Raw genomic sequence first — 13783 nt, 5'->3', positions numbered from 1 at the left:
AACACACACAGGGAAAGGGGGATGAATATAGAGTTTTAGAAATCACTCCGAATCCCTGATGCCATAAGTCTCAAGTTCCGCCTGGAAACCAGCTCTTTGTTTTGTTTTCCTTAAGGTAATTTCCTGGGGAAACTTACCCTTGACCTTCTGGGTCAGGCCATTTGGCATCCTGCAGTAGATCACCTGGAATCTGGTGAGGGCAGTTGAGCTTGCCTTTTTGTTTGTTTTAACCATAATGCCTCTGACAGTGGACATCTGAAGTAATCTCCTTCAAATAAGAGAAAGTGAATTAGTCTCTTTGCATGTAAGTGGATCTAAATGAGACAGAGCCCAGAGGAGCTTGGTCCCTTTGGATGTGTTGTGCTGTTCTGCTCATGCCCGCGGTGTGGGCCATCTGATTCCAGGCTCACATCAAGGGTAGGCCAGTTCCTCCGGGCAGGGATTTGCACAATGGGCCTCCGAGAGGGATTCGAATGAAAGCCGAAACAAAGCGTGCAGGCACAGCCCCAGAGCTAGCTAACATCTCATTAGTCCCCTCATGTGGAACGATTCTCCCCACCGACAGGCATTCCTCCACCCCACCCCCGACCCCACCCGTTCCCTCGTGCTGAGCCTGCCTGCTGCCTGGCTGACTGTGCTTAATTCTCAGTAACTGCTACGTGCAGACTGGGGCTGCCCACGGTCATTGGCTTATGGTATGGGTGAGGGATAGAGTGTAGTGAGAAATGAAAATAGTTCCAGCCATCCAGCCAGGGCTAGGCTTTGTTTCTCTTTATCCTCTCTTGTGGAATTAGGGCTTAGCATTAGCAAGGAGCCATCCAGAAGACTGAATAAAGTCTCTGAATGCTCCAGTTTTCTTAAATGAGAAAATTAGACAAAAACTGGTGAAATGATTTCCTTCTCCAGGGTCACATAGAGGTGGGGAGTAGGATTCTCACCCCCAAGGAAGTTTTACCTGGATCACCTTTTTCTTGGAATCAGTGGGTTTACATTTTCATTCATCTCAGTTTTGATCTTTTGGACAATAACAGCTGTTGAGTGGCTCTCCAGGAACAATTGTTGATAACTTTTTCTCCAGCTCATCTCTCAAATGTTGTTTCCTAAGTGTGAGCTAAGACTCAGCAGGTGGTTGTGGTTGTGTTGACTCTCTGTAGTTTCCTATTAAAGTGGTAGAAGAGACATCTTTTGTGTGTCTTGTGTTGCTTGTTCCATGACATTTCAGTTTGATAAGGCAGCCTTTAGTATTTCTAGAGAGGGTTCAGGTTCAGGCCCTTAGAGAGGCCCCCAGATTTCTTGACCCAGAATTTTTTATACCATCAACTCCAAACTTTCTTACCCTCTTTTCTTTCTTTGTCTGATGCAGCCTCCATGAATGTGCTGGTGCAGAACTGCAAGATCTACAATGATGCCAGCTGTGACATTTCTGCAGATGGCCAGCTTCTGGCGGCTTTCATCCCTAGCAGCCAAAGGGGCTTTCCTGATGAAGGCATCCTGGCAGTGTACTCTCTGGCCCCCCATAACCTGGGCGAAATGCTCTACACCAAGCGATTTGGTAAGGGATAGGAAGCCCAACCTAGTGACAAAGGGATGCTGGTACCTTGGCCTGGGCATTCCTAGGTGAGGTATAGCTTAGGTGGGAGTAATGGTCACATACTGCCCCTGCTTCACTGGGGCACGTGTCAGAGGAAGATTGCTTTGTGCTGGCTGGTAGCATTGCAGAGGAATCTCAGAATAAGATTCCTCCCTACCGCAGTGGCATCACTGGCATACTCCTGTTGTTATGGGCAGGAATAAGGGGGAGCTTCGTTCTTGGCCATGGCTTGGGGAAGTGGGCACACACACACTGCAAGGCTGTTTGGCATTGTGTATTAAAAGCCCCCAAAATGTATGTTCTCTTTGATCCAGTAATTTCACTTCTAAGGAAATAATCAGAAAACTATACAAGATTTATTTAGAAGGATGTTTACAGCAGTGTTATTTATCAGAGAAAAATTGTGAAGAGTTGCTTAAAGAAATAATGGTGCATTAATAAGGCAGAATACTATTTGGCCTTTAAAATGCTCTTATAGAAGACTAAATGTCTAAATGAAAAATGTTCGTAATGGATGAAGTGAAAAAAGTAGATTTCAAAAAAATAGTATTTACAGTATAACAATTTTTAATGTGATTCTATGATAATACTGGTGAGCATTTATTAAGTACTTTTTATGTGTCAAACACTGTACTCAATACTTTACATGCCTTCTCATTGTACTCTTCACTACAGTCCTATGAGATTAACCCCAGGATGACCAAACAAAGATGAAGATCAGAGAGAAAGAGAAAATACTAAGAGGGAGAATTATTCCCTTGTAATAGCAAGAACTCTGGGAGATGTCTCTCTGTTTTTCTGGCCCTCAGGTCCCAATGCCATTTCAGTGAGCCTGTCCCCGATGGGTCGATATGTAATGGTGGGCTTGGCCTCACGAAGGATCCTGCTGCACCCCTCCACGGAGCACATGGTGGCCCAGGTCTTCAGGCTGCAACAGGCCCATGGTGGCGAGACCTCCATGAGGGTGAGTGTGTTGCCCGTGGCTTCACTGTATGGCAGCTCTTCTAGGCCTGGCTGGCAGGGTAATGCAGGACAAGGTTGTGGTCTCCCAGCCAGGACCAGAGATGTCATGCCCATAAGGAGCCAGGAAGGACTCCAGTCCATCCTAGTAATGACCAGCAGGCCGCACTTTTGGAAGCTCTGGACTATTAAAAGGCAGGGGCTTTCTCATACCCTAAATCATGAGCTGGGTCCCCAGAGGCCTGAAAGGATCTTTGCATCAAGACCAAACTGAATACTTCCTTACCTCAACATGAAACCTTTAGTCTGGAAGATACACAGAGAACCCAATGAAATATTTATGCTTCTTTTTAAAAAAAATTTTTCAGGACGCAAGCTATAAAAAGAGATAGATAGTATACTATGAAATGTTCTTTTCCTGAGGTTGTAGTCACGATGGAGGATAAGGACTTCGGGCAGCTGCTGTGCTCTTAACTGTCCCGTCCACTTCCCTAGCAGAGAAATGTTCTATTTAGGACCCTTTCTTGTCTGAAGCCGTCCTTGCTTGTATTGCCATAAAAGCCTTCTGGGCATCCTGGGGTTAGTGGCCTCCTGGACTCACCCCGTCTAGTTTCTGACCGAGATTATTCCCACATCCCATGGGGGCTCAGTTGGCCAGGGTTTTGTCAAGGGGAGTTGAGCATTTGAACACTTCTCTAATCAGATGGTGTTTAAGGTCGGTCTCAATCTAAGAACCTGTGAATTCCCTTAGCACTTTATGCTGTGCCATTTATAGTTTTATGCACTTGTTTATGTGTTGTTTTGTGTTTTCTTTAGCAGTGTGGTGTGTATGTTTAATCCACTCAATTAGGTTCAGTGTAAGCTCCTTAGGGGCATATCCCCCGGGGTCCCTCATTTAGTGCCACACATGTAGATGCTTGTTGAATTCAGCCTGGAATATGAAGCATTTGTTTTAAAGAAAAAAACCCTAAAGATAGGACCCATTATATACAAAGCAATAGAAAGTGGGTGGCCAGGTGTGGTGTCTCCAGCCTCTTCTCCCTCCTGTCTCCTACAAGGACCTTCTATCCAACTCTACTGAGCCACTTTCCAAGCCCCCTGAATTAGTAAGGCTCTCTCTTGCCAGGGTGCCTTTACCTGGAGTGCCCTTTTCTCCCTGAAACCCAACTGCCTGCAAGCTCTTCCCCTTCTATGGAACCTTCCTAAACAGAATTGATCACTCCCTCCTGTGCCACCCCTGTACCTAGTACACTCTCTGTGTTAACACTCATCACACCAAACTGCAGTTATTTATTTCCACATCATTCTCCTCTCTTGGCCCATGAGCTCCTTGAGAGTAGGACCATGTCTGTTTCATCTGTATGAACTCCAAATACCAATAAGAAACCTCTCATTTAGGAGAAGCTGAATAAATGAAAGAGAATCTCAAGAAAAGCATCCTTCTTGTTTCTAGGTGGTAACTAGCAGAACCATTGATAGGTGACATCGTGTCCCGTCATGTCTCTGAAAGGGTAGAAACAAGGCATTCCATTCTCTGCTCTTGACGTCACAATGACAGGAAAGTTCTGATTCTTGAATCCATGTGACTAGAAATATTTGACATTGAGTGACTGGGAGAGGACTTTGTGGGAAGTTCATCGATCCTATTTTCTTACCTAGATACATGAGGATGGAAGGTGAATTTTAGTTTAAATATTCTTATCTTAAGCAGATTTGGATGGTAAAAGTACCTGGTGTCTGCTTTTTACCACCTAGAATCTTGGTCCTTGCTGTTCTTCTAACCCTTCCTACCTAATTGTGGAATAATTGTTTCTAATCATTAAGAGACAGGATCTGATTTCAGCAACACTAATGGACATCTCCAGCCTCTTCTGGAAATGAGGGCTCCTGCTCACTTTTGGGCACAGCCTTCCAGTCCTCCATCCTAGCAAGGTTCCTCTTCTCTATAAGTAGCCAGAAACATCTGGCTAAAGGCAAACAGCTCCAGGGTGGAAGCCAAGATTCTGTCACAAATGGGGCCGGCAGCTCAGGGAATGCAGTTGGAGAAGTCTGCTGTGGAGATGTAGGGGCTCAAGGCACCTAGCCAGCTACTGCATGCCTCAGAACAAGAGCTACTTCTCAGCATTCCCAGCAGGGGTTTTTTGATTCTCAACAGACCCCGTCTGCCACTTAGGAGAGGGAGCTGAAGTAACTAGAAAGCTCTCATTTGGGAAGCATTTCTCTCACACAAGAGGCAGGATCCGGGCTTCTCAACAAGGTTTTGCTCACCCTGTGTCCACCCAGTCTGACTTTAAACCCCCGTGCTACAGAAAGATTTCTGGTTTTCCAGGTCTTGGTTGCCCCTTACGTCCAAAGGCACCAAAGCACTCAGCACATGTCCCTGAATTCAGTCACTGGTGGAAGGGAAGACACCAGCTTTTTTGGATAGCTGTGCTGTACCACCGTTTAAGGCAAGAAGTGCATTTTTGTCTGAGAACAGGGAGCGAGGGTTTAATGGGACAGTAGAGCATCTCCCTCTTTGCACAGGTAAGTATAGGTGGCTGTCTCCATCTGTAATGTCAAGCTCTGTCCTTGAAGGAAGTTGTGGGTACTGGGCCTGTCCTAGAGCTTTTCTACCCAGAATCCCCCTTCTCTGTGGTGTTACCTCTTGGAATTCACTGTGGGAACGTTCAGAGAGGTGAAATTGTTGGGCCAGCAGACGTTCCCAGGAGAACATCCTCCAGAGCACCGACTTACTTTAATTCCCACTAAGTGACCATCTCTCCCCAAGAGATGATCTCTTACACAATTCCATATGAAAAGTCTTGTAAAAATGAATTGCTAATTGCTCTTCGCCTTGGCATGCTTATTCTAAGCGGTTCTTCAGATCTCTGGATCAGTGCTTCTCAAACTGTGCTCCTTGGACAACCTGCATTAGAATGCATGGGGTTCTTGTTAAAATACAGACTCCACTTCAGACCAAAATCAGAATAAGAATTGGGCAGGAAGGGGACCGGGTATTTGTATTTGTAAAACAAGCTTTCCAGGGCTTCCCTGGTGGCGCAGTGGTCGAAAGTCTGCCTGCCGATGCAGGGGACACGGGTTCGTGCCCTGGTCCAGGAAGATCCCACATGCCGTGGAGCGGCTGGGCCCATGAGCCATGGCCGCTGAGCCTGCGCATCCGGAGCCTGTGCTCCGCAATGGGAGAGGCCACAACAGTGAGAGGCCTGCGTACCACACACACACACACACACAAAAAAAACAAGTTTTCCAGATGATTCTGATATGCACTTGAGTTTGAGAACTGCTGTTCTTAATGACTGCTTTCTTCATTTTAGGTTTCTGCCCTCAGCCTCTTCAGCAGAGGCAGAGATACAGTCTCAGGTTTACTTCTTATCGTGGTTTTATGTGTGATGCTTTGATCCTTTGCTAATTTTGTTGCAGGCACAGTGGTGTTTGTGTTCTATCTCCTATAAAACTCTTAGCTTTTTGGCTGTCAGTGTGCTTCACCTCCCATTTTTCTCAGCTGTTGTTGCTTTACAGGGTTCTCCCTTGAATATCTCTGTGTGCTGAACTACTTTCTTCCCCATGTTGAGTTTAATTATTATCCTCGTTTCTAGGATCTAGGGTCCTTGGATATTTCCCTTCTCTGCTTACTAAGGCTAGGCTTAGTCTTCCCAATTTTAGTATCATTGGCAAATCAGGAAAAATAAGACTAGGCACAAATTTGATCTCCCCCTTCTGTCTGTCGATTCCAGGATGAGTATGCTACTATCTCTGCCTCAGGGTCTTATGTGCCATCTGACTCCCTCATACTTGAGCCAGTAGGACTTTTTGTTAATTTCTGTTTGGTTTTTAAGTTAGGCGTTTAAAGATTGTTGAGCTGAAGTTTTGCTGAATTCTCAAGACACTAAACTGCCTGAGTTCTCTCACTGCTTTCATTTTCTAATTGGAACAAGGCACAATATTGTAGCAGAAAACTGCAATTAATTTTCTAAAATTATGGCAACTTGCACACTGTAATAACTTTGGTTGTAACCAAGTGAAAGCATAATAACAAAAATATAAAATTACTAATGAAACCAGAAATAGTCATATAGCAAACTACGCCTGCAGTTTGTAATAAGTGCTGTTTTACCTAGGAATGGGGGCAAACGTCAGCGGTCAAGGTGTGGGTGTAGGTGGGGAGGCAGTGCTGGGGCAGTTTGGGCAGAAGTGATGGACAAGGGGCTTGGGTGGGAGAAGAAGCCCTAGGACAGAAAGCAGTTTAGCTCTCCTTTCTCCATGAGACAGCATTGTGCTCTTTAAGGCCAAGCCTCAAACATCAATACTTTAAGGGTCAATTTTATTGAAAGCTTTTTCTTTGTGGCTATGCGGTGAAACTGTATTCAAGGGTTGAGCAACTAATACCCAGACAGATTGTTAGTTTGGAGGGGGTGTTGGAAAGAAAGCCCGCCCCTCCCTCCCTCCACCCTTCTCTCTCCCTCCACCCTTCTCTCTCCCCCCTCTTCTCCCCCCTCTTCCTCTCTTCTCTCCTGCCTCCCCCAACGCCTTCTTGACCCTGAGAGCTCTGCTCTTCAGTAGTGGACAGTCCCCTTGTATACCTTCTCCCTCTAGAGCTCCAGCTCTAAAGATATGCATCCCCCTCATTCTCAATAGGTCCTAGGCAGCTGGAAAAGGAAACAGATTTTTTTTAGACCTACAACCTACTCATATCTTAACTGGCCAGTAGTTCTCAATGTGTATTCCCTGGGACTAAGTCAGCATCATCAGGGAACTTAATAGAAATGCAGCTTCTCAGCCCTGTCCCAGGCCTGCTGAATCAGAAGCTCTGAGGGTAGGGCCCAGCCATCCTTGTTTTACCAAGCCCTCCAGTTGAGTCTGCATGCTGAGTCAAGATTGAGAACCAGTCCTCAACTGCATGGGGATCCCAGTTAGACCTCACCTGTCAGTATAGCTTTGTTGTTTTCTTTTTTGCTCTCACCTTGTCTCTGGAACCTCATCTGGTTTATTTCTTTGGCTCCTTTAACCAGATCTTTCATATACTTTCAGGAAGTTGAGAAATTGATGAGTACCTCCTGCCCTTAGCATTTCTGGATCATGCTAGCATCCTAGTGGTGGTACTTTAAAGAGTAATGCTGTGGGGCCTTTTTCCCAATTCTAATTAAAACTCTTACCTGCCCACAGTTGACTTTGTTCAGGCTCTTAACTGTGATCCCATTCCTGTTTGCCTTCGTGCTATAGAATACAAGATTCTTAGGCTTAAAAAGTGAGAAGAAATATCTTTATCTTTCTCTCCAGGACCTTCCCCATCTGAAGGTGTAGTTCTTGAGTTCCTTTTTCCAACATTCAACTCACTGTTATCCTTGGAAGGAAGATGTCGCCGTGGTACCCATTAATGGATATCTTAGTGTCACCCTGGTTATAAAGAAACATTAGTTGGCTTTCTTTATTTCATACCATTTCATAGCCATCTTCAGAGAACAGCCTAGTTAGTGATGACTGATTATTATTATTATAAGTTCATTAAAATGAACCACAGAAAAGGCTTGGTGTCCAGAGTACTCAAATTAGTCATAACTAAATTGTAGCTTAGACCCTGGGTCGGGATGGGTAGCCAGCACTGTCAGCACTGACCAGCATTATGTAACTAACATGCATAGGCTCTTTTGGCTTGTCCTAGCTCCATTCTTCAACATATAATCTTCACTGTGGCTTACTCCTTGCCCTGAATTTAGCCTGTGATCAAATCCAGTCATCAGTACTTCCCTAGATTCTAAAAGTTTGGTTTTCAAAAGTGACCTAGAGGGCTTTCCTGGTGGCGCAGTGGTTAAGAATCCATCTGCCAATGCAGGGGACACGGGTTCGAGCCCTGGTCCAGGAAGATCCCACATGCTGCGGAGCAGCTAAGCCCGTGCGCCACAACTACTGAGGCTGTGCTCTAGAGCCTGCGAGCCACAGCCACTGAGCCCACGTGCTACAACTTCTGAGCCTGCACTCTAGAGCCCACGAGCCAAAACTACTGAGCCCGTGTGGTACAGCTACTGAAGCCCACGCGCCTAGAGCCCATGCTCCACAACAAGAAAAGCCACTGCAATGAGAAGCCCGCGCACCACAATGAGGAGTAGCCCCTGCTCGCCGCAACTAGAGAAAAGCCTGCGTGCAACAATGAAGACCCAATGCAGCCCAAAAAAATTAAAAAAAAAAAAAAAAGTGACTTGGAACTCTAGTTCAAGCCAGAGTATTCTCCAGCAATCTAAGGGAACTGAGCTGCTTCTTAATCTTATCTGGGCTTGGGAGTGGCAAAAACCAAAAATAAAGATATTTTATTTTTGTATCCTAGAAGGGTACTATTTCTTCAAGGGGAGATTGGGATAAAAGACAGCTTTGTTGTCAGAAATGATTTACTCCTTCCTAAGATTTTGTCCTCATTAATTTTCTTAAAGCTGCTTGTCAGTTGATTAAAAGCTGCTCCCGCTGCAATTATCTTAAAGTTGACTTCTGAGATGTGGTACAAAGCATCTATCCTCAAAAAGTTCCTTTCTTCACCATGTTGTAGGAAAGGGGGAGGAGGTATGAGAGAAGTCAGGGGTGTCTCTGATGCAATTTGTCAGAGAAGGGAGGGGGCAAAATAAAAAATTTAAAATAACATTAGAGCTACAATCAAAGCCATTAATTTAGGCGAATTTTTCCATGACAGATTCCTCCAACTTTGATGCTTTCTTTCCTCCATGGCTTCTTAGTAGAGCACAATCTATGCTGCATTTTATTCTTTTCACTCAGCAAAATTTTATTGTGCCCCTACCCTGGGCCAGGTACTTCGCTAGGTCTGGGAATACAATGAACAGAATGGATCTGGTCCTTGCTCTCCTGGTGCATACATGCTGGACACCTGGCTTCTTAACGGATCTTTTCACTGCTGTATCCCCAGCCTTCACTGTGCTTGGCACACAGGAGGCACTCAGCATTTGTTCTGGGAATGTGTCGCTTTGAAATCTTGTGTGCTGTGTATTCCCTACACATACATGAACACACACCCCTACTCACCAGCACCATCAGTGTGCCTAGCACGTGCCTCAGGAAATGGTAATTAAACATAAGTATTAGATGTAATTCTTATGAAAATAGAGAGTGTCTTGCTCATGACCCCAGTTCTGCCCAGTATCAGTGAGTTTCTCAGGGTTCCGGTCACAGCACTGAGAAATGGTGAGAGATTCCCAGTGGCTGTTTCAGAAGTGAAAGGCAAAACATTTTGTTTTTTAAGAATTGGTAGGAGGGGCTTCCTTGGTGGCACAGTGGTTGAGAATCCACCTGCCAGTGCAGGTGACACGGGTTCCATCCCTGGTCCGGGAAGACCCCACATGCCGCAGAGCAACTAAGCCCTTGTGCCACAACTGCTGAGCCTGTGCTCTAGAGCCCGTGAGCCACAACTGCTGAGCCTGTGTGCCACAACTACTGAAGCCTGCGCACCTAGAGCCCATGCTCCACAATGAGAGAAGCCACCGCAATGAGAAGCCTGCGCACTGCAACGAAGAGTAGCCCTTACTCACTGCAACTAGAGAAAGCCCGCGCACAGCAACGAAGACCCAACACAGCCAAAAATAAATAAATTTATTTTAAAAAAAAAGAATTGGTAGGAGAACCAACTTCTGCATTTGTAGAAGCTGGAAGTATTTTATTGTAACTCCCATCCTGAGTTTTCTTCTTTCAAAAAAATATGGATCAAGTAAAATGTATGAATATATTGAAAGACTCCCTTATCTGAGCTGAATATCTAGAACAACTACTCATTTGGCCATTTCCTTTGAGATTTAGAAAACTGAGGAAGGTCAAGAACTTGTGCTGTGCACAGTGGTGTGGGCACAGGAGGAAGCAATTATTTTAACTTCTGGGAGTTCCAGGAGCATTGAGTGCCTTGGTATTTGATTTAGCACAGAAGTAGATCCCTCAACTGAAGTAATCTCTGCGCTTCAATCCTAATGGCCAGAGATGGACTTTGGAAAGCATCAGGCCAATTGAAAAATAAAATTCCTGTTCTCTGACTGTCCTTGGGATCTCTTTGAGGGGAACAGGTGAATAAGACAAAGTCTGTAGGTCTCAACAAATCACAGGAGATTGGCTGGAAATAACTACAAGGCATCAGGTTATCAGGAACAGAGGAGGGCAACAAGTTCCCAAGAGATAAGAAAAGGAGCTGTTTGCTCTTCTGCTGGGGGAGCTTTGGTTTAAACAAGAGTGTTCTAGGCAGATTTGTTCCTGCTTCAACTGAACAAAGAGTCTCGAAAGTAAACTGACTTGGTATTCCGATTTTTGTTTTGAAATAACCACTTTAAAATCAACATTCTATGAGTTCTAAACTCCAAAGTAGAATATAAAGAAGGCTTAGAGACAGTAAAAGAAATTAAAGGTTCTGGAAAACAATCACATTTTCCTAGGGATGAAGAAACTCCAGTAACTGATGAATCTAAGCAAATCAACCCAAAAGAAAAAAAGGATGACCGTAGTATCCCTCCCCCCGCCTGTTTTGGGATGTGTGCATTTCTCAGCCTGCGACAAGATGTGTAGCCATCCATTTCCAATGGAAAGGTCAGCTGTCTCTTAGCATCTGCTTTCCACTGATTTTTTTCCTCTTTCCAGAGAGTTAATTCTCCTCTAGTAACCCTCTCAAGCCTCCCTTGATTCTCATCACGACCCAGAAGGCATTTCTCCTCCTCACAGTTCCTTTCTTTCTCAAAGCCCCTTTGGCTTGTGACTTCTCTCATGGTCCTTCTGGCCTCAGTTTCCAGTTGTCCTCTTCCTTCAACCAGCTTTCATTGTCTTGGTTAAAACAAGGGAGATCTGCCGACCGCACTTGACCTCTTGCCACAGTGGCAAGTTTCCAGCTTTAAGGATAATGAGATTCCCAAATGTAAACAAGAAAACCGAAAAGTTTTTTTCTTTTAGCTTATTTGGGCTGATCTGAGCAATGCAGTTTGCTACTTGGACTAATGGTGTGAGCTTTATTGACATGTGGTAGAAAAGAAAGCATCTTGTTGAGGGCAGCAATACATTTTTCCTCTCAATTTTAAAAAGATGGAGAAGAAGTTTTCCCACTGAGTTCCCCTGGCTACCTCTCGTTCTTTTCCTATCTTTGAACAAGAAACAAGACCCTTTTAGTTTTGATCTGGGAACTGTTTTCTTTTGTTCCTACTTCCTATTAGAGACTTCGAGGGATAGAGCCAAGAGGTACAAGAGATTGTCTTGGACCCCTGAAGTAGGGAAATTATCTTCTCCCACTCCTTAGAACTGTAAAGATCTTGGTGACCTGACTCATTCCCTATTGACATGCTGAGACTGCACTGACTCTAAAGAATTTGTTCCTTCTAGCTCGTTGATCCCAATTCCCTTCACAGATGTTATACAGAAATGAGAACAGCCTGCCTGGGGAGGGGGGTTTCTGTCAGCATTTGTCGTCTACCAGGGAATAGCTGCCCCGGAGACAGGTTGAAACCAGGCCTCTGCAAACATGAATCCACAGCCAGGTTTTGTATCCACCCCCACCAAAGGGGCCCCAGAACCTGATAATCCTCCTCCAGTATAATGGAATTTGGTGGTGTAGCTTCATAAGGTGTCACTTTTGTCAGAGACGGGGAGGCATTTTTTGGCAGGTCCCCGGCTTTGTCCTTAACATCTGACAGGGAGCTTCTGGGCACCTGACTAGAGTTAAGGAAGGTTTTACTGGAGATATATTTGGAGTGCCTTAAAATAAAGACCAGAGCTTCCTTTACTGTCTCGGATCTTCGTTCTTGTCAGTGCTGATGAACTTCGGGTTTATGGAGCCAGCCCCCATTGAAATCTGGGAGGAGACTCACAGATCACCCAGTCACTGGGTTGGAAAGACTGTTGGCCGAAACCATAAATGGTTTGGGAGTAGCCAGAGCTATAGCCATCTGTCAGCACTGGGGAGCTTGTTGCCCAGTATTCTCTTGTCTCTAGGGCTAATTGTGAGGGGTAGTTCCTGTCCGTGAGGTACTTTCAGAGCTGTTAAACTGCGGCCAGAGAAAGGAATGGAAACTACACCTCTGGGTGTTTTTCCAAATGGGCCAGATTCTCATTCCTCTAGGGTCCTTTCATTCCAGGCATGTGTGAAATAGGAACATTGGATCAGATGACCTCTCAGAACCTATAAATCAGTGATCCTACCCATCCTGCATCCTCTGTGTCATCTCCTTGTCATCCCCTTCCTTCTCACCCCCACATTAGAGTGTGATAAGTAAGCAAGTGCATATCAGGAATTCTGGAGGCTACTGATCTTCACGTGGCACTTTCTGTCTTCCTGCCACAAAGCAGGATTTAGCCTAATACCCAATCACTGGAGGAGATGGGCTCTTGGGAGCTGCCCTTTCAACACTGTTTAAGGACTTGGGCAGGGTGGGGAGCTGCCAGAGTCAGAGGACAAATCGATACCCCATGACTCCTATAGCCATGGAGGTTGTGAATATCTGTGCAGCAAGGTCTAGGGGTCTCAGCCTTTAATTACTTCTCTCCAGTCGCTCTGACCTTGTCTCACCTAAGCTGGGTCACCCATCATACTGGCTTCTTGATGGTTTTGTCCCCAGAGCAAGTTCCTGTACTTAGAAGCAAATTGATAGTATTTGCTTGTTAATCCCTCTGCAGCAACAGACTATAAAAGGTAAATTTGTGACGTGTGAGAGGCTTGTTTGCTTCTTTCCTGGTCTGGAACATTTCTAGAAAAGAGTCCTTGTTCTTGTGAGACCATGGTCAAAGCACTCAGCACAACCTCAAAGCATTTGATTTACTAACTGCATTGTCTCCCTTCTTGCAAGACCACTTTCTCTGGCCCTCTGGCCCATTACCTGCAATAATGAATCATTATGATTTTAAGGGAGACTCTTGTGAAGCCCATTAGAACTGCCACAGGCGAAAAATAAGGCTCCCTTCATCCAACCCACTGAAATTAACACACATCCCTTCTGAACTCTGGGTGTATCCCCAGCTTATATTATCTGACCTTTGGGAGAAGAAAAATTTAACAGATTAAGTGATCCCAGCCACAGTTGTCTGATCACAGCCACTTTGTCCTTTTGATTTGTATATTAAGTCATATTTAACCATATAGCCGATAGGTTGGACAGAAACCATTGATTATCTTCTGGAAAAGTGAAAACCTCTGTGAGAAAGGATGAAGGCACCACATCCATCCCCTGACCTGAAGGAAAAGAGTTGATTAGGTGCAAAGGGAAAAAGACTGGC

General features: G+C 45.1%; 1 protein-coding gene across 8 annotated transcripts in view; it reads left to right on the top strand.

Moving 5' to 3' along the window:
* AMBRA1 (autophagy and beclin 1 regulator 1) overlaps window positions 1-13783 on the top strand; it is a 177820-nt gene that overhangs the window by 144233 nt on the left and 19804 nt on the right. For all 8 annotated transcript variants that reach the window (XM_081239519.1, XM_081239517.1, XM_081239518.1 and 5 more), the window contains 2 exons: window positions 1364-1552; window positions 2401-2555. In XM_081239519.1, coding sequence (XP_081095645.1) covers window positions 1364-1552; window positions 2401-2555 — 344 coding nt within the window. The remainder of the gene's footprint in view (window positions 1-1363; window positions 1553-2400; window positions 2556-13783) is intronic.

The sequence above is a fragment of the Mesoplodon bidens genome (assembly GCF_964165515.1).
Source record: "Mesoplodon bidens genome assembly, chromosome: 7".
Classification (NCBI taxonomy): Eukaryota; Metazoa; Chordata; class Mammalia; order Artiodactyla; family Ziphiidae; genus Mesoplodon; species Mesoplodon bidens.
Note: the sequence above shows the minus strand (reverse complement) of the source record. Positions and strands in the feature narration are given on the sequence as shown.